Source organism: Eptesicus fuscus, chromosome 6, assembly GCF_027574615.1.
Source record: "Eptesicus fuscus isolate TK198812 chromosome 6, DD_ASM_mEF_20220401, whole genome shotgun sequence".
Taxonomy (NCBI): domain Eukaryota; kingdom Metazoa; phylum Chordata; class Mammalia; order Chiroptera; family Vespertilionidae; genus Eptesicus; species Eptesicus fuscus.
Genome location: NC_072478.1, coordinates 79,467,022 through 79,486,291, shown reverse-complemented (window position 1 = coordinate 79,486,291; position 19,270 = coordinate 79,467,022). Strand labels below are relative to the sequence as shown.

The 19,270-nt window shown below is 43.1% G+C and overlaps 1 protein-coding gene and 1 long non-coding RNA gene across 3 annotated transcripts; one reads left to right on the top strand and one right to left on the bottom strand.

Moving 5' to 3' along the window:
- Positions 1–1,872: 1,872 nt before the first annotated feature.
- On the bottom strand, positions 1,873–14,018 carry PURA (purine rich element binding protein A). 2 transcript variants are annotated; one of them, XM_054717933.1, is made up of 2 exons: positions 13,948–14,018; positions 1,873–7,285 (listed from the first exon to the last, which is right to left on the bottom strand). In XM_054717933.1, exon 2 carries the CDS (start codon positions 7,136–7,138, stop codon positions 6,176–6,178), a length of 963 nt encoding a protein of 320 aa, XP_054573908.1. In that variant the 5' UTR covers positions 7,139–7,285; positions 13,948–14,018; the 3' UTR covers positions 1,873–6,175. The 2 variants fall into 2 exon arrangements, with proteins under 2 accessions (XP_054573908.1, XP_054573907.1); XM_054717932.1 differs by lacking the exon at positions 13,948–14,018 and adding an exon at positions 13,022–13,420.
- A 395-nt stretch (positions 14,019–14,413) lies between these two features.
- LOC129149489 (uncharacterized) lies at positions 14,414–17,776 on the top strand. Its single transcript, XR_008556390.1, has 3 exons — positions 14,414–14,480; positions 16,920–16,997; positions 17,737–17,776. It is a non-coding gene; the product is annotated as an uncharacterized LOC129149489 (long non-coding RNA).
- Positions 17,777–19,270: the final 1,494 nt, after the last annotated feature.

The following is a 19,270-nucleotide window of genomic DNA, read 5'->3' as shown; positions in this document are numbered from 1 at the left end:
ACATCTTTTCTTAAGTCCTCTTAGGATCCTTCTGCATTAATCCAGGTTAGACCCAAACACACGCTAACAAGAATATTTCCATGTTTCTTAAGATTTTAAAACATAAAGGTTTGGTCCTTGAACTCGGGAGACCTCTTGAATTATTAAAGTGCATCCTAAATCAAGAAAATTAAATTCTTTAGCTTAAAATTTTCCCATGAAATGCTACAAAAATTTAATAAGCAAATTACTAATAATCATTGAAACAAAGTATGCATTCATAAAAATGCTAAAATCTTGCGATTCCAAAATGAGTAAAATATTTCTGGTAAGAAGTAATTTTATTTTACATAGAGTATCACCACCATGTTTCCACCTTTCAAACAAGACAATTTTCCACAAAAGCAAAGCACATCAGGAAAAAGAAAATGAATACCAAACATAACATGGAGACAAAATAAAAATAAATGAGTAGCTATGAAATTCTCTTTAAGAAAAATGTTTTTAACACATAACTTTTGCCATACTCAAACTTTCCTAAAGGCATAAATTGCCCAGACCATTCAACATCAAAACTTGGTAGTCAGTTTGGCAGCTGAAAGATGACAAACCGTTGGCTTGAAACAATCATCTTTCACTTTTCATCTGGTTGTTCTTGCATCAAGAAATTCTACCTCACTCATGCCACTGCTAGTTTAGATGATCTTCACTTAGCCCATAATAATTAATGTTCAAAAAGAGCCTGTCAAATGGCCTAGGCCTTGAATTTAGGTTAAGTTTTAGGATTAATAACTTCAAATATTAAAATCAGCTGTTTAAAAAAAACATATTGTAAATTCCCTACAGTAATTAATGCTGCTGGATGAAAACAGTAATTTTAATAGCAGTGGTCACTTTTAGTTTTATAGTGTACTTCATTATGAATGGCCTATATTCAGGTAAGTTGCAACGGAAAATACCCCCAGAAATATTACAATGTCTGATTTAAAAATGGATAAACTTTAACAGACAACTTTGTACAAATAATTTGTTAATTTATTCACTTAAGCAATTTCAATAAATTATCTTTCCTATTTATTCCATTCTCATGGGGAAGTATATATATATATATCCAAATTATTAAGATATTCAAATTTAGGGAAAATCAACTATAAATGTTATACTCAGAATTATCACCAATTGTTCCAAAGTTGCTAAAGATCCCCTGGTTTTAGCATCCTTTTACAGAGAAAGCAGGATCTCATTCTGATATTGAAAAGACTCTGAAAAGGGGAAAAAGCCATTAGATTTGATATCTCATGTTTTAGGGATATTAAAAATCTGTTTAGCAATCTTAAAAATATGTTCACATGTATAATAAAATGAACTGTGGAGCTATGAAAGCCACCAGAGCAACAATTTCAGAAATCCCCATTCTAAAATCATCTGGAGTGTGTGTAAGTAATATTAAAAAATGAGTGGGAATATGAAGAAGAGAGGGTGAATATTTGAGGGAGATAAAAATAATCATGTCCATGATCCGGTCACCAATGGTTGGTATATATCTCAAAATGTCATGAAAGAAAAATATGTTTAGAAAGTTTCAACAGTGCTAAATGCAAAATGTTAAAGCACAGAAACAGTAAATGAGATAACCCCCACAAACATCAATTTCCATTAAAAAAAAAAAAAAACAGGAACAAAAAATTGACATGAGCATCTTTTTTAATATACCAAATCTTAACTGACTTAAAGATTATGTAAAATGCTTGGGCCAGTAGTACCCACCCAGATTCTCATTATCAATGAACTTATTTTTTCCCCTCCCTTCCACCCAAATTTAGTTCAGTTTTCCTGCAGGAAAAGTACAGCATTCCTATATTAAGAAGAAATGAAAACAGTGAGTACAACTGATATAGATCCATTGGCTTTTATTACAAATGTACTTGATCACTTGGCTTCAAAAAATTTAAAATCAATACCCTATTTTCTGTATGCCAGTACAAAGCAAACTGTTTTACAAATTAAATACCTAAAATTTTGACAAAAATATTAAAATTTGATGAAAAACAATTATAAAAATCCTTAATATCTCTCTCTCTTCAAAAAAGGAGGCAGTCTTCCCAGTCCTATTATACAATATTAATAATATTCATCATTTTTAGAGTATTAGCTAAATTATATTGTTAGCATACAAAACTTAGACTAATAAATTTATTTGTATATACTCCAGTTAAGTTTGTGAATGCCATCTGATTGCAATATAATCAACTATCTTTAATTGAGTCCTAATTTACACTTGTTTAATAATTTGCATAGTTTCAAAGGGATAAAGGTTATTCTACAACTAATTATCATAGGCTATTACAGTGCTGTTTTCAAGGCAATAAGTATTTGCTCCCAAATGAAATCATCTGTCTTCTTTAGGCAGGGGTTAAAATTACTAGCAGCTTTCTCCATTACCTGAAAAATCAAATTGGAATAGTTATCCATCTCCAGATGTGAAGACCTAAAAAACACACTGATATATTTTCCACTTTGAGTCAAATTTCAACCCCTGCATGGGACAACTAGAAAATGAGACTTTCAAGGTTTTTTATTTTCCCTGTTGGTTTTGGTTTCTACTCTCCATGGCTTTTGAGAAGCTGGAAAAGTCTTGTCTTTCCTAACTCGCATTGTTGTTTTTTCCATTTGGCAAATATTCATCTATCTCCAATCTGTATCTAGTGGAGGAAAAGCCGACATGACTTTTCTTATAAACTTCCTTTGTTGTCAAAGGCATGTATAATGATTTCTACAGTTCTAGTTAGTTAACTTTAGCTCCCTCTGTGGCTGGATGACTGCTGCTTCTAACATCAGCATGACAAATAGAGGAGGTACAAATAAAAAGTAGCTTAAAAAAAAAGATTTGATTTAAAAGAAAACAAACAGACAAACAAACAAACAACACCAAACACACACACATATATATGGGCATTTCAAATCTGGTGGCTGACCTCTAGATTAAATTACTTGACAGTGTCTCTCATTTTAAAGAACATCAATATTGCAATGCATTTCAAGTTTTCTTGTATACTTAGGCAAATAATAGTTTAACCAAGCTCTTGGACCTTAATTATAAGACAAAGCAGATCATAAAAAATAAGGCATACTTGTCAGGAATTAAGTTTTGTTTGCTTATTTTTGGCACATTTGATCATACTGTCTTCTATGAATAACACATATGGTCAAATATACCAACCATTTCCTTTTTTGTTTCAGCACAAACAAGGTTTACCAATTAGTAAAATAAAAACAAGGAAAAACTCCAACATAAAACACTGAGATATAGACCTTGGTAAAGTACCGAGCACCTGGGGGGGAGGGGAGGAATGAAACAAGAGAGAGGAGAAGGGAAGGTTTGGGAGGGTGCTTGTGGAGTAAAGTGAGATGCAAAATAAGAGCATCTTTACAGTCACTTAGTCTTTTCTATGATCACCTCTTAAGTCTTACAAGATCTGCATGTGGATTTCTTTTTAAACCCACTGACTATAAATCAGACAATGGTTTCAAAATCTTGGTAAGATTGTGTTTAACTGTTATAGTGTAAAGACAACTGCACAACTGTGCTTCTTGATCCGGTAGGATTCCAAGCAGAATCTGAAGTCTATAGGTAAGAAAGGCTTCACTTTAGGTAACTCAGACCCTAAAGAAAACCTCATGAAAGAACTCGCATCTCAAATGAAAGGACACTTAGCCTAAGTTTGCTGTGTTTTTGTTGACCTGCACTACTTATTGCTGGCTACTATAAAACACTGATCTAGGAGTACTCCAACAACCTGTAGTACAAGGATTAACTTTAAGAAGCTATAGTAAACAAGAGACAAAATCAAAGCAATTCTCTTTCCTAACTAATAACAGCACAGATAATGCAGTCTTTTCCATATCACAGTTAAAGTACAGTGAACAAAACAGCTCAACAAACCTTAAGACAAAAAAGTGCAGGTTATTAATGTTTACATGCAGTTGGATAAGCATTCCAAATGTCACATTATGCACTGTAAAAGCTCAACTTTACTATGTGGAAATAAGAAAATGCACCTTGGGGAAAGGGGCAAAGCAATTTAACTATTTCCAGTGATTTTGTAAGTAAAGAAATTCCTAACTATTGTACGGTCACTTCATATTTAACATTGTATGAATAGTAAAAGCAAACTATTTAATGGGAAAATGCACAGTACAATGGAAATAGCTTGTTATTCAACACATACAGTAGATCTCAAAAACAGACAACACACTCAACCAGGGAGCTTAAAAATATCAAATCAAATCCAAAGAACCAGCAGAAAAAAAAAAAATCCTTCAAAAAGACAACTGTTTCACCTTCCTAGGCCAATGCTTTATAATATGAGAAGCACTGACACCTTCCAGCTCCTACAGGTGATGTCTCCTACATACAGCAGTTAGATCTATATGTCTGGATTTGCCAAGAAACAATTCTATCCCCAGAACTCTCTCTGTCAGACAAGGTCCTTTTTAAAAAAACAAACACAAAACACAAAATGCTTTCTACAGAATTCCAAACCAAAATGTACTGTTTAAGGCATCATTTTTTTATAACATTTTCTCTTCACTCAAAGATGATAGTCATGCAGCAGTTTAATGATAAAAATATATTAATATTTTACTATACAGCAGCAAGAAGTTAGTTGTCAATTAAAAGCACACAAACATCTTTAAATGAAAACCTGTAAAAGACTATCGTTACAAACAATTTCAGTTTGGAGGACACCAGCTTGGTAAAGTGCTCTCCTAAGCTTTCGATTCTCATATGCTACACCTTGAATATATGAATTATAGAACATACTTTTGATAGGCTTGTACACTTGGGGAACACAAATACACTTAGCATATAATGTAGCCAGTAATAACTAGCACCACAGCTACATGGAAATCCTTTACATATACCAACTTAACTTAGCTTTCTCTTTTAAAATGAAACTCAGAATCCATGGCTCAGTAGGATAACTATAATTGTGTTGCTCTGCTTTTTAACAGGTCTACATAAGTTAATAGCACTGGCAAAAACCAAAGGATAGCTTCAGACCTCTTACAAGTTTAGGAGACAGTGCTAGTGACCACAAATAGACTCACTACCTGATGTCCAAGTACAGGTTCACTGGAAATTGCTGCACGTTAGTTTTTAAAATCTTTCTACACATAATAAAAAAAATATATTATGAACAATACAAGTATATCTCATATACACAATGACAAAACGACTACTCAGTCAAAGCAAACAGATGCAGAAAAATATTATGGGAGATTTCCTTTTTCTCTCTTTCTCTATTTCCTTTTGCTATTTGAATAACTTTGGTTCCAACCGTAAAAATCACAACTTAGCAAATTTCATTTAAATGCCTTTTTTAATAATTTCTTCATGTTCACAGAAGTTTCACTGACCATTTTTATATGTTTAAGGTCCAGATGCAATGCATATTGTATAAAAGAGAGCACTTATTGTTTACCTTGCATGAATTAAACCTACGTACCTTTAACTCTACAAACTTCTGCATAACATTTAGACAAAGCTCAGACACACAGCATGCCTAGCCCTCATATATATATACACATCTCTAATCACAGGTATATAGGGTGTCAAATATACTATAATAACCTCCATGTAAGGTTTGAAATTTGGTAACAAAATGAGAAAAACTAAAAATATTATTTTACGTGTTCTAAAATATCTCTTTTTTGTGCTAAAGTCAAATGTTAGCTCAACATGAAAAGGACTTTTATATAATTCAGCAATATTATAATCTTGACCATTTTGCAAACACTTTTAATAATAATAGCTTAAACGTGTACAAAAGTTCTTGGTTAATTAGGGAAATAAACACTCAGTTCTTTATATTTTTTAATCAAGTAGGAAACACAGTTCATATAATGTTATTACTTTTTGTATTTTTTTTTTTTGTTTTAGCAGCTGCTTACTGTTTTATATGGTGGATAAAGTGGACAACATCCAGCGATGGGTGGCAAGTCAAGAAGAGAAACTGTCAGTTGGTGGAGGTTCTGTGGGTGGTGCTCCCTTGGAGTTAAGTTTTTTTTTTTTTTTTTTACTTTTTTACTTATTTTCTCTCTTTCTTTACAGTATATTTTCTCTGTGTGTAGTTGTGTGTATGTATGTGTGTGTGTATGCATGTGTGTGGGTTTTTTTTTCCATTCAGTTTGATCAATCTTCTTCCCCTTCTTCCTCACCCTGCAGTAGCAGGGTGGCAGCGGCGGTTTCCTCCTGCTGCTGCTGCTGCTGCTGGTGGAGTTGCTCACAGGCAGCTCGCTTCTCCCTCTGCTTCTCTTGAATCTTCTTCATCTCCTCCGAGTATTTGCAGAAGGTGTGTCCGAACTTGGCCCACACCTTATAGGGCACAGTGATGGAGTTGCGGTAGGTGGGTTTCACCTCGCTCACTCGCATAAACACCCCGTACTTGTTGGAGCCCACATCGAAGAAGAAGCGCTTGTTGTCCACAGTCAAGGAGGTGCCCTCGGGCAGCTCTGCCGGCTCCTCCTCCACTCCGTAGTCGTCGATGAGCTTGGCCAGAGCGTCGCGGAACTCGATGAGCCCTTGTGCGGGCAGCGCAATGGTCTGGCCCTGCGTGGAACCCAGGCCGGGCCCCCGATTGACCGTCTGGCGGATGCGCAGGAAGCGGCCGCGCTGGTTCTCCTTGAGATCCATGTAGTACTTGCGGTTCTCGCGCACCAGGAACTCACTCTTGAGCGCCCGGCGCGGCTCGTCCTGCGCCTGGGCCAGGTCGGGTGGCTGGCTGGGGCCCAGCTGCGCGTAGTGCTCGATGAAGTCGCCCAGGTAGTCGCGGAACTCCACGGCCACTGACATGGAGAGAGTGAGGCGACTCTTGTTGCCGCCCGCGCCCACCTCAGCGATCTTCAGGAAGCGGCCCTTGGCGTTCTGCTTCACGTCCAGGTAGAAGCGCTTGTTTTGGATGTCCACCCGCTTGGAGGCCAGCTCCTGCGTCTCATGCTGCAGCCCCCCCGGGGCCCCGCCGCCGCCACTGCCGCCGCCGCCCCCGCCGCCACCACCGCCCCCGCCGGAGCCCGAGCCTGAGCCCGGGTGCCCCAGGGAGCCGCCCGAGCCCAGCGCCGCACCACCCTGCTCGCTGCCGCTGTCTCGGTCCGCCATGATGCTGCGCTCCGCCGCCTTGCCGCCGCCGGCTGCCGCTCCGCCCGCCGCCGCCTCAGTCGCCTCAGCCGCCGCTGCTTTCCCTCCCCGGCTCCGCCTGCTGCCGCCGCCGCAACCCCCACAGCCAGTCAGCCACTCTCGCGAGATCTGCGGGAGAGACGAGACAGACGAGACCCGGTAACAGGGCACTGACTCCCCAGTACAGTAGCAGGGCGCCCTACTGTACGCGCCCACCCGCCCGCCGGGCACGTGACCTGCGCCCCCTCCCCACTGCCAGCCCCCGTCTGCCCGCCGCCCGCCCGCCCGCCAGGCGGCGCCCACCCCAGGCCCTCACCCTACACCCCTGGCTGGGAGGTGGGGGGGGGGGGCAGGACGCGCCGCGTCGCAGCTGCTGCTGCCGCCACCACTGTGGCTGTCGCTGTCGGCCAGACCCTGGGCGGCCTTGGCCCGGAGAGTTGGGGGACTAGGGGTGAGAAGATAGCTGCCATACTAAGCATAGGGAACAGGCCTGAGCTCTGCTTTCCAGTGACCCCAAAGGGATGTGGGGGCAGGGGCCTGCGCAGCGCAGCAGAGCCCGCTGCAGCGAGGGACACCAAGTCACGGCCACCCCTCCCCTGCAGGCCCCAACAAGACCCAGACCCAAACCCAGAACGGCCCACATGCCGCCAGGCTGGGCTGTCTCCTACCGCAGAGCCCTGGCCGCAGAGGCGGGTGAGGAAGAGGAGAGGTGGTGCAGCAGTAACCCTTAGCTGCAGAAGGGGCTGCCGGGGATGAGGTCGGGGCGCCGGCAGCAGTGGCGCGGAGCAGCAGACACCTAGCCGGTCCCTCCCCTCGCTCCCGCCGCTCCCCCTCCCAGCGCAGCGGCTCTGGCCTCAGATGATCCCGCTCCCCCCTCCCCCCAGCCGCAGCCCCGCACAGTCGGGCGGGCGCACTCACCGGCGGGGGGAGTTGGGGGGAGCTGAGCAGAGGACAGCGGCCGCACCAGGGCCGGGGTGCCCGCAATGCCTGTTCCAGTTGGCTATGCCCTTCCCCCCAAACAACAATCAAAAAGAAACCTCACACTCACCCAAAAACCTTCCACCAGCCCCCTTTGGGACCAAGACTGCCTGCCTACCTCCCCCTCCTCCTTCCGAGATTTGGGGAAGGGGGGCAACTCTGCTTAGGGCTGAGCCCAGTCTAGGTTGCCGGCCAGCTCTGCAGATGAACCAGGCCCTGTCGAGCCTTCAGCCCCTAGCCCACTCTCCTTCCTCTCTGGAAGGACCCAGAATGGAGGAGAAAATCGAGCAGGCTTTAGGATATTCACGAGCTAAAAATGCCAGGAATTTCCTGGGAAACGTAGTTCCTTACGGGATTCATTAACACAGGTTCACTCATCATTTTGCCCCTCCCAGGAACTCCCGAGTGTCAAGGAGAGCCCCCACCTCTCAAAAAATAAAATATTAAATGATTGCTGTTTTTTTAGGCAGACAGCTAGGTTGCCGACCATTAGTTAACTAATGAGTCTTTGGACAGTGACAGCTAAAGGGGTTGTCTCTGGTCTCAGAAATCATCGATTTTTCTCTTCCTAGATTTGAGGCATAATCTAAGGCCTCTATTCCTTCTCCAAAATATATAGCGAATGCTCATAACTACCTCACTGCAGTCTGCAGTCCTAACAGCTGTGGGAAAGCTAAGGCCTAGCTCCAGAGGACCCCCTGCCAATGTCCCTACCATCTACCCATCACCTTCTATAGGGGGCTCAGAAGGTACAGACCTCACAGCCCTAATACCCACTTTCTCAAGCATGGATTGCTGCCTCCATCCTGAGAAGAGTATGCCTATCCCATCTATGGGTTCCATTCCCATTGAACATACTGCACCCCCCCCCCCCCCGCCCCTCCGCAAGTAAGGAGACTTGTCTCCCTCACTCTTAGCCCTGGAAACAGCGGAGTACATGGTTGCCCAAGCTTCCTGGAAAAGAGAGGGGTAAAAATAGTACTAATGATCAAGAAACTCAGACCAGTCCAAGGCATAAGCCTTGTCAATACCTGAGCCTTCAAAGCCCTAATATTTCCCTTCACATCCTGGGCAAACTTGCCTGCTAAGTATTCACAGCTTTCTTTTTCGCTTAGCGAGGGCCCCATTCTACCCAGCATTGGTTACTTCAGCTCTAGGCTGACGTTTGCTACTCCTATTCAAGAGATAACAGGGCAAAAAGCACCCTGGCTTCCAAAGAGCAAACTGAGGTAATCTTGTGAGCCAGCTTTAGAATTACCCACCTGTCCAGTGGTCCTTGAAATGACTTCCTAATGGGGAAGCCAACTAAGAGGTAGAAATCCAGGCTTTGGGCACCATAAAGAACTTCCCTTTAGTTTTTTTTTTTTTTGGGGGGGGGGCATCCTCCCGTATCACATAGTCCCCTTTCAGTGCTGATTTTCCTGCACTCCCTCTCCTGTCGGGAAGGGGACGTAGGAACGGTAAGCGCACTTCGAGCCACACAGAAAAACGTATAAAGAAGCGGAGGCTTCTCCAGGCTCCCACAGTAGCGATCAGGACCCTGGATAGACCCCAGCCCCAAACAGGGACGCAAAGGCTGAGTGGCAGGGTCTCCTTACAGAACCCAGCGGAGCAGGGGCATTCCGGTACCACTTGTAAGCTGAGGGTAAGATCTGGTGAAGTCCGAGCTAGAAGAGTCGCTGCTCTTCCTCAAGGGTTTATCTTGCGCTACCCCAGCTCTTGCCCCCTCAGAAGAGTGGGCAGCGACAAGGCCAATAGGACTGCGATGAGGGGGCACGCGCCAGCCCGCCAGCCGTCCCAGCCTTCTTCGGCGCTAATGATCACTTCCCCAGGGCAGAAAACTGGGGCGTTAAGCAGTCCGCCTTCTTGGACCACCTTTGGAGTCTAAATTTCTTGCCCTGTCCCAAACGATTATGAAGCAATTTTAGTTTGGATGTTCTGATTTTCTGAAAAAGTGTATCCAGGAACCGAGTTCTTAGTTCCCCAGTACAGAAGTAACTGATGACGTTTCTAGACAAAACATAAGTTAAATGTCATTTGCACGATTAAACTGGGAATATCAAGCTCAAATAATCAAACAACTGAAACCTGGATCTCTCTGCATAAATATATGTACTTACTTATTTTATGCTATTATTCTACACGTATAAAATTTCTATTATAAACCAGCTTCTCACCTACTTTTTAAATGTATCTAAAGAGCAAACGAGAATAATGTCTTCCAAAACAATTCAATGAAAAATTTGATATTTAGTACATTTTTTCACTGCTCAAACAATAGAGTTAATTTTAGGATAAGCCTATAAATCTGGACTTTTGGTCAGACTGGGAGGGTGGTGAAAAAGTAGCTTTCCTTAGGTTATAGAATATAGTAGCCTTAAAAAGGTAGTCTGAGAAGAATGAATAGTGACTCAGAGGAAGTCTTAAAACAAAAAGTTTGAACCTTAAGTAGAATTTCAAAGTCATATTTGTATCCTAACACTGAAAATCCATTAGAAAATTTGTGGATTTAAAATGACTTCCAACCATTTGTTAACTACCTAAACAATATACTAACTTGGTAAATGAAAAGCCAGTTTTAGTGTCTAGCTGTTTAAATATGTAATTTTAAAATAAATAGTTGTAAAATTAAATTTATAATTTTAATACAATGTAGGAAATAGAAAGAAAAACGAAATATATTATATTAATATGCAACAAAATATGTGTTAATGAAAAAATCATAAAAGATACCCTTTTTCAAAGTATGCTTACATTTAAAAAATGATAAATGACTCTAGATTTCTTGTGCTTTTAGTAACACTAACACACATTTTGAAGAGAATAGATTGCTTTATTTTTAATCCCATCATCTGTCTTTAACAAACTCTTACCAACAAAAAATTGTTTGCAGGTGAAACAGACATTAGGCAAAACAAACAAAAAAAAAGCCTCAATTTCCTCAGCTTGAACTATGGGTGATTCTGAAATAACCTAATCCAGCTTTGCTTTTTAAAAGTAAAAATTAGCACACGTTTATAAAATAAACTTGGAGAGAGGGGATCTACTTCTGGGTAATAAGCCCTTTTGATTATAGAGTTTCCAATAGAAACAATATACGATTAATATTTCACAAAATCACAATTTCTAAAATAAAAGAGAACAAGAATAATAAAACATGTTTTCAAGTGCTGCTTAGGTTAAATGCCTGTCTTAAACTAGACAATTATCTTCAATATCCAAATAATTAAAACTGGAATGTTGTACTGCAAGTGTTCAAAGTGGAGAAATTACCCACTTCTCATGGCTATCTACCAGAAAAATTATGGGAGACTCTCAAGTAGATCTCAACATTTAACGACAACAACAAAGGCTAATAGTAATATAATTTCACCAATTATTTTTTAAAATGCGCATCCCCTTTCTATAGCTCACCTGAACTTTAATATTATGCCTCTTCAATGCTATTTTAATGCGTAGGGTTAAAGATATGAATTTAAAATTGAAAATCTGAAGAGAACAATCCATGTAATAGAATCCTCGCCTTTCACAAAATGTTTTCATTTCAAGCATTCTCAGAAGAGTTAAATAAACGTACCACACATTCTAAATTAGACAAAAATTTTCAGAAAACTGGCATTTTATGTACCCAACAGGTCCAAACAGAACCAATGCAAAGGTCAATAGATCTCTCTCTTCCGGAAAATACTTAAATGGTTTTACTAGTACCCAAAGGAATGAAATCAACAACTGCCTCCACACACTAATCGACACTCCAATTTTCAAAGCCGAAATTTGAAAACGTCCGTTTGGGAGGGAAACAGTGGGGGGTCTTGGAGTAATAAAAAAAATCCCTTTTCTTCTCTGACAGTCTACCAAAGGCTGTCAAACCGAATTCCACCTACTGTAAAGCACTAGAACCTCCCTTCCAAGGACACGAGACACAAACACGGATACCGCTGCAAAAAGCTGCCCCAAAGCGCCTGGTCGGACAGAAACGTAAGGGGCCCAAATAAGAACGAATTAGAACCCTCAAGAGGGTCCGCAGAGACAGCGAAATTAAGGTGGCATTTATTCAGGGGTAGACAACAACGAACCAAAGAAAGTTGCCCCAGTCGGACTCTTGGGCCTTTCTCTATCCAAGTTCAGGTTCAAGGCAGATATATCTGTGGGGGTGGGCGGTCCCTCGGTCCTTCCCCCTACACACATCTCATCGGCCTCTGGAGCCCACTGTTGCTCAGAGGGAAGCCCCTCCGGCTTCACAACCTTCCCTTTTGCCCCCGATCAAAGGCAGAGGCGGCTGTTGAGCTGACCTAGCTCTGTGGGGCAGCAAAAATGCCTTGCCCGGGCCACCCATCCTTGGGCCTGGCTTCATCTGCGATGTCAGCATCAATGTTATTATTTTTCATTTTTACAACGAATCCTGGGCGGGTGTATGTATTACGGGGGGCGGGGGGGGGAGGGGGAGGTTGACACAGGAGAGGAGGGGTTGGTAGTGGAGCCTAGAACCCTCCTCCCTCTCCCCTTCTGCCAGGGTTTCTGTGCAGGGAGTGTCGGCCGCGTTTGGCGCACTGTCCCAGGCCCCGGGCGAAGGTGGCCAGGGAAAATAGGGCTTAGGGATTGCTAAGCAAACGGCACCATTGGTGGTCTCCAGTGCCTGCGGAGGTAGGATTGTTTTCTTTCTTTAAGGGGCGTGTTATTTTGTTCTTTTTTTGCAAGTGTTCGTTCTTGCGCTACGGGGGAGGAGGGGGGGGGGGACGTTGCTGCACTGCCAGGGTCTCCCGAGGGAGGGTGCGGGGATGTCTACTACAGTACCGTAATTATTCCCGGGGGGCAGGAAGGCGATGAGGGGGACGGGGTGGGCTCGAGCTTTGGCAGTGGCAGCAGGAAAGGTCGCGAGGGGCTTACCCGGGCGGGCGGGCGGGCGGGCGCTGTCCTGCCGCAGGTGAGGGAGGGCGCGCGCTAGGCAGGCGCGGGGACGGGGGGAGCAGAGGGCGCGCGCGCGCACACCTGTCCTGGACAGCGGCGCGAGCCGAGCTGCGCCTCACTGGAGCTCTGCTGCCCGAGGAGGGAGGAGGGCGGGCTGGCAGGCGGGGGCGGGACGCCGAGGGGAGGAGGAGGAGGCGACTCGGAAGGCTGGCTCGGCTCTCGCTCGTTCTCCCTCCCGCGGGCTAGCTCCGCTCACACCCTTCTTCTCCCGCTCGCTCACAGCCCCCTCGGCTCTCCCTCCTCCTCCTCCTCCTTCCCCTACGGGATCCGCTCGCCGCTGCCGCCGCTGCAGACGGCAAGTCGTGGCAGCCAGACGTCGGCGCGTAACCCGGCGCTCCGTGCGTGACTCCGGGCGACGTCAGCGCGCGCCCCGCGCTACCCACCATTTCCCCCCCCCCCCCGCGCCGCGGCTCTCGCCCTCCGCCCTCACGTCCCTCCGATTCAGGGCTGCGGCGGCGACCGCGGAGCGCGCTCCCTCCGCCCCCATCTTGCGCGTGCGCGCGCCCTCCACCGTTGGCGCGTCAACAGTCGGCGGCCCAGGCCTGGAGGCACGTCTGAGGAGGGGGCTGCCTGCGGCCTCTGGGCCCGCACTTCCTCCCTCCGCCGCCGGTAGCGGCCTCCGGAGGACTTATCCCTTCTGGGGCTTTGATGGCCGCAGCCGGGCTCCGGCGGGAATAGAGCCCTTCAGGGCCTGCGTCAGCTCCAATTTAGGGCCCTCGGAGTCATAGTTGGTGCTGCTACCAGCGCGTCACCCTCCCTCCGCCCCTCTCCGCCCCCCTCCGGCCCTCGTTCCGCCCTCATTTCTCAGGAGGCAAAGGGCCTTTTATCTCCCGGGAGGGTCTCACCTTGGCCTTCAGACGCCGGTCGGGAGGGGCTCGGAGGGCAGAATTAGCATAGAGGAAAGTGGCCCGACCGCGCTCGGGCTGTAGCCCCAGGAATCCTTGACAGGAAGTGTGGGGTTTGCTGCCCAGCCTCCCACGCAGTGTAGGTGAAACGGCCCCTTTGAGGGACTGTGACTAAGGACAAAACTCTGATAAATATTATGTATGCGTCCTTGGGCCGAGAGGGAGAAAGCAAAAGGGGCGAGTTAATTTTCCCAAATTGCTATGCAGAGATTGAAATGCACAACTATAAAATGTCCTTTTAAGAGCTGTCTTGAAATCTTACCAAGTTTAACAAGATTTTTGGTGCACGGCAACTTTTTCCCTGGCTTTGTATGCTGTCCCATCTCCATTCTGCAACACTGCGTATATAGAAAGTGGATCTGTTACAAATTATTGGTTACAAAATAAAAAAACCTGCTTTCACCATCTTTATCATTTTAATTTCAGAGAAGTCAATAAGCTTACTTTTCTAATAAGCTTATCTAACCTGCAAGGTAAGTTGGAGCAAAGTGAAATTAACCCCATTTTATAGACGAGAAAATTGAGTTACAAAAAAAATAGGTATTAGTTCACAGTTGCAAGAAGTCTGTCAGTGATAGAGGGAAACATCATAGATATATTACCCCCTACTTTATCCACTAAATTGGAAATCCCTCAAATGTTTACTTCCAGGTATCTTCATGTTCCCCCCACCCATGTATGGTAGGCAGTGCCTAATGTCTGAAAGAAATACATTTGGGAGATATTCTTGGAGACCCCAAATCATAGAAGACATCTAAAAGATTTGAAATTTGAGCTTGAAATTTTCTGCCATAGAAAATTGCAGCTCAGCACTAAGTTATTGTGAAACAGTTCAACTCCCATACTAACAACATAATGCTTATTAATGCCTAGTTAGAGGTGACAAAATGTTTGAGACAGGTTTAAGAATAATGGGTCATTTCCTTTGAATTGCTTCTTTATTCACCTCATCTTTAGGTGGCAGCACTACTATATAAATATCTTTGAAACTGCAGTCTTCTGCAACTTGATATCCTAAAGAGTGTTTTGTCCTAAGTGCTTCCAACTATATTGTGGAGATTAGAAGCCAGTGAAAATAGGAAATCATAGCTGAGAATTGGAATACTTAGGAGGTTCTAGAAGAGGAAAAATAGAAAGCCAGAGAAATTATTAAAATACATGGAGGTACTGAGGGAAAAGATTAGAAAGTCTCACCTCAATAAGCTCCCCACCACCACCTTTTTTAGTTATATGAGGAGCAAGCATCTTTACTGTAAACTTGATCTCTTATGGAAACATAGCACAAGCTAACCTTCCAAAGCAATCTATAGTTTCCCAATACGGCACATTTGTCAAGCATTTACAACTTTTTTAAAAATAATATTTTTATTGATTTTAGAGAGGAAGGAAGAGGGAGATTGAAACATCAATGATAAGAATCATTGATCAGCTGCCTCCTGCACGCCCCCTACTGGGGATCAAGACTGCAAACCGGGTATGTGCCCTTGACTGATGGAACCCCGGCCCTTCAGTCCCCAGGCCAACTCTCTATTCACGGAGCGAAACCGACCAGGGCAAGCATTTACAACTTTAAAGTTACTAGTTGTATAGTTGCTGGTATTCTAACTACAATTTTAAAATTTAGGTGCAGTTTTCCTCATTAAATTTCTTTTTTTTAAAAAAATATATTTTATTGATTTTTCACAGAGAGGAAGGGAGAGGGACAGAGAGTTAGAAACATCGATGAGAGATGAGAGAGAGACATCGACCAGCTGCCTCCTGCACACCCCCCACCAGGGGATGTGCCCGCAACCAATGTACATGCCCTTGACCTGAATCGAACCTGGGACCTTCCAGTCCGCAGACCGATGCTCTATCCACTGAGCCAAACCGGTTTTGGCTTTCCTCATTAAATTTCATCAAGCTTGTGAAGATCCCAAATAGGACCTAATTGTTGAATCTTTAAAAAAAATTGTTTTTCCTTTATTGATGTTTAGAGAGAGGAAGGGAGAGGGTAGAGAGATAGAAACATCCATGAAAGATTGGTTGCCTCCTACACACCCGGTACTGGGGATCGAGTCTGAAACCCAGGCATATGTCCTGACCAGGAATCAAACCAGTGACCTCTTGGTTCCTGGGTCAACATTCTCCCACTGATCCACACTGTCCAGGCTAATTCTTCTTGGTTTCTTTCCTCACTTCCTAAATTGTTCAAATACAAAATAAATGATTACTCAAATTCAGAAAAATGAGAGAACAAGCTAAATCAAATGCAAACTAATAGCAATTTACATATATTCAATATCTTAATTTCTCACACTTTTGAGGGTAATAAATTGTGATATATGGGGGTTATTTGGTGCAAATGTTTTCTAAGTAAAACTTTGTCATAACTGATTTAGTTCTCCCTGTAATAAACAAAATTGAATCTACATGCATTGTAAAATAGACTGCATTAGATTTATAGCATAAACATAACCATCAAGGAATATAGAGGTATGACCATCAGGAGTGGGGAATCAAATTATTTCTAGATAGAGGGTAAGTCTTAATAAAGTCTTTCTTGATGGCAGCTTTCATCTTAAGTCAGATTTGGGGAAGGTGTCTCAAGCAAATTGGTGGAACTCAAACTGAGCAGTATTATGTTAAGATTTTTAAGCTTTCTGGTGCCAGCAGATCATGCAGCCCGGGGGCCTTGGCTCCAAATTTCTGCCAACTCCATTTTGGCAGTAAAGCGTTCTGTTGAACAAAGTTTGCACGTGTTTAGGGTGTGAAGTGGCTCCTCAGGCATTTATCTGGTTTCATTGCAGTCTTGGGACTTAAGGAACTGAGGGTCAAAAGCATGAGACTTGTGTAGTTCATATGTGCCCTGACACAGACTATGCTAGTGATCTTGAATTTTCACTTAAACAAAGGCAGTTTTTTCTTTGTAGGTGTAACAGTTATTGAAGTGGACCCTTTGGCTTACTCCTTAAATGCTAACATGCTATTGAACCAGTTCTCAGAAGCAGGTAAACAGAGACTTCTCTGCTGAGGGTAGAGAGCTGTGGAAATTCACTCCTCACCCTCCTATCCACAGTACCACCTAAATGTGTTTAGATGAAACTCACTAAGTAATATGGGACTTGAGAGCAGAGGAGACAGTAATTATTAAAACTTGATCTCATGGTCAGATTATAACTGTGAGCTTCTGATCTTTTTTTTGCTATGAGTTGTCCGGCGGTAAACTCTTTTAACCACCTCCTCCCATCCTGAAGTCATGGTTAAGAAACAACACCTGGCCCAGTGCTAACTTGTCTTTTTTCAGGAAGAGAAACATATATAGTCTCAATTCCATTATTTTTTCAAGTAATTCTAATTGAAAATCCTTGCATAATCTGGGATAACACAGTTTAAAAGCTATTAACCCTTTGCACTCGCTTGCTTTTTTCTCGATTCCTGTATTCTAATGCTAACCGTGTCGAGTCACACTCGACATCCGAGTGCAAAAGGTTAAGGTGCTATTAGAGCATTCTTTTATTTTTGTGTTTTGGGTTATTTCTATTTCCTGTTTTAAGAGTAATGGGAAGAAAAAAGTGCAAAAGTAAAAGTAATAGATGTTGAAATGATTATCTTACTTTTAACCATAATAAATGGAATGTCAATTTATAGAATACAAGTATGGTAATTTGAAAATGGTATTTTTTATACTTTTTCCAAGAGTATGGCCTAAATTCTTAATATAACCTTTCCCTTTTCTTCTCTTTAAAGGTAATTCCCAAGTCACAACTAATATATGGATGAGGTTAGAGATGGAGAGGAAAGCTGGGCCTTTCCAAGAGTCATCTATCTAGACTGGAAAGTACTATTGAACATTGTTGCGCATTTTATGGTGACTCCCAAACTCCTTTGCTTGCTTACTTTAGAATATCAGTGTGTGGCCATTGTACTACCTGGAGTAAGACTAAATACATTATACACACACACACACACACACACACACACACACACACACACACCTAGAGGCCCAGTGCACGAATTTGTGCATGGGTAGGGTCCCTCAGCCTGGCCAGCAATCGGGGCTGATGGGGGTGGGGGCCACAGGAGGTTGGCTGGCTGGCTGGGGGGGAAGGGGGGAAACACAGGAAGTTGGCCGGCTACGAGAGGTTGGCTGTGAGAGCACACTGACCACCAGGGGGCAGCTCCTGCATTGAGCGTCTGCCCCCTGGTGGTCAGTGTGCGTCATAGCGACTGGTCGTTCGGTCATTCAATTGCTTAGGCTTTTATATATATATATATATATATATATATATATATATATATATATATATATATATATATAAATGTTGGTGTGTACATACAACCAGATACCACTGTTCTCTGAAGCTAATTTTGGCCATTTTTACAACTGAATGTAGTAGCACTTTGGAATTAGATGATCATTTGTGTTTCTTTTTATGGTGAATAAAATGTGTGTGCATGAGGGGGAATACAAAGTAAATTTTTTAAAGTTTTGTGCTATAGTATTTTTTTTCTTTTAAGTATACTTTTCCTTTTGTTTACTTAAATACTAAAAATCCTATATAATAAAAGGCTAATATGCACATAGACCGAACAGCAGAACAATTGAACAACCAGTCACTATGACATGCACTGACCACCAGGGGGCACACACGGAATATGGTGGGCGCCAGCTGTGGCGGGATGGTGGGGCAGGTGAGCAGGGGCACCAGGCCAAGGCGGGGCACCGGTTGCTGTCATCAGGGCGAACCTCTGGTAGTTACCAAAAATTCTTTTTAAAAAAATCTTTATTGTTCAGATTATTACAGTTGTTCTTCTTTTTTCCCCCATAGCTACCCTCCACCAGGTTCCCACCCCACCCTCTGCCCTTACCCCCCCTCCCACTGTCCTCATCCATAAGTGTACGATTTTTGTCCAGTCTCTTCCCGCACCCCCACACCCTTTTCCCCCGAGAATTGTCAGTACACTCCCTTTCTATGCCCCTGATTCTATTATATTCACCAGTTTATTCTGTACATCAGATTTTTTATTCACTTGATTTTTAGATTCACTTGTTGATAGATATGTATTTGTTGTTCATAATTTTTATCTTTACCTTTTTCTTCTTCCTCTTCTTAAAGAATACCTTTTAGCATTTCATATAATACTGGTTTGGCACTGATGAACTCCTTTAGCTTTTTCTTATCTGTGAAGCTCTTTATCTGACCTTCAATTCTAAATGATAGCTTTGCTGGGTAGAGTAATCTTGGTTGTAGATCCTTGCTATTCATCACTTGGAATATTT

Excerpts from the sequence above, each read along its gene's own strand:
- PURA (XM_054717933.1), bottom strand. The coding sequence starts at position 7,138 with ATGGCGGACCGAGACAGCGGCAGCGAGCAGGGTGGTGCGGCGCTGGGC.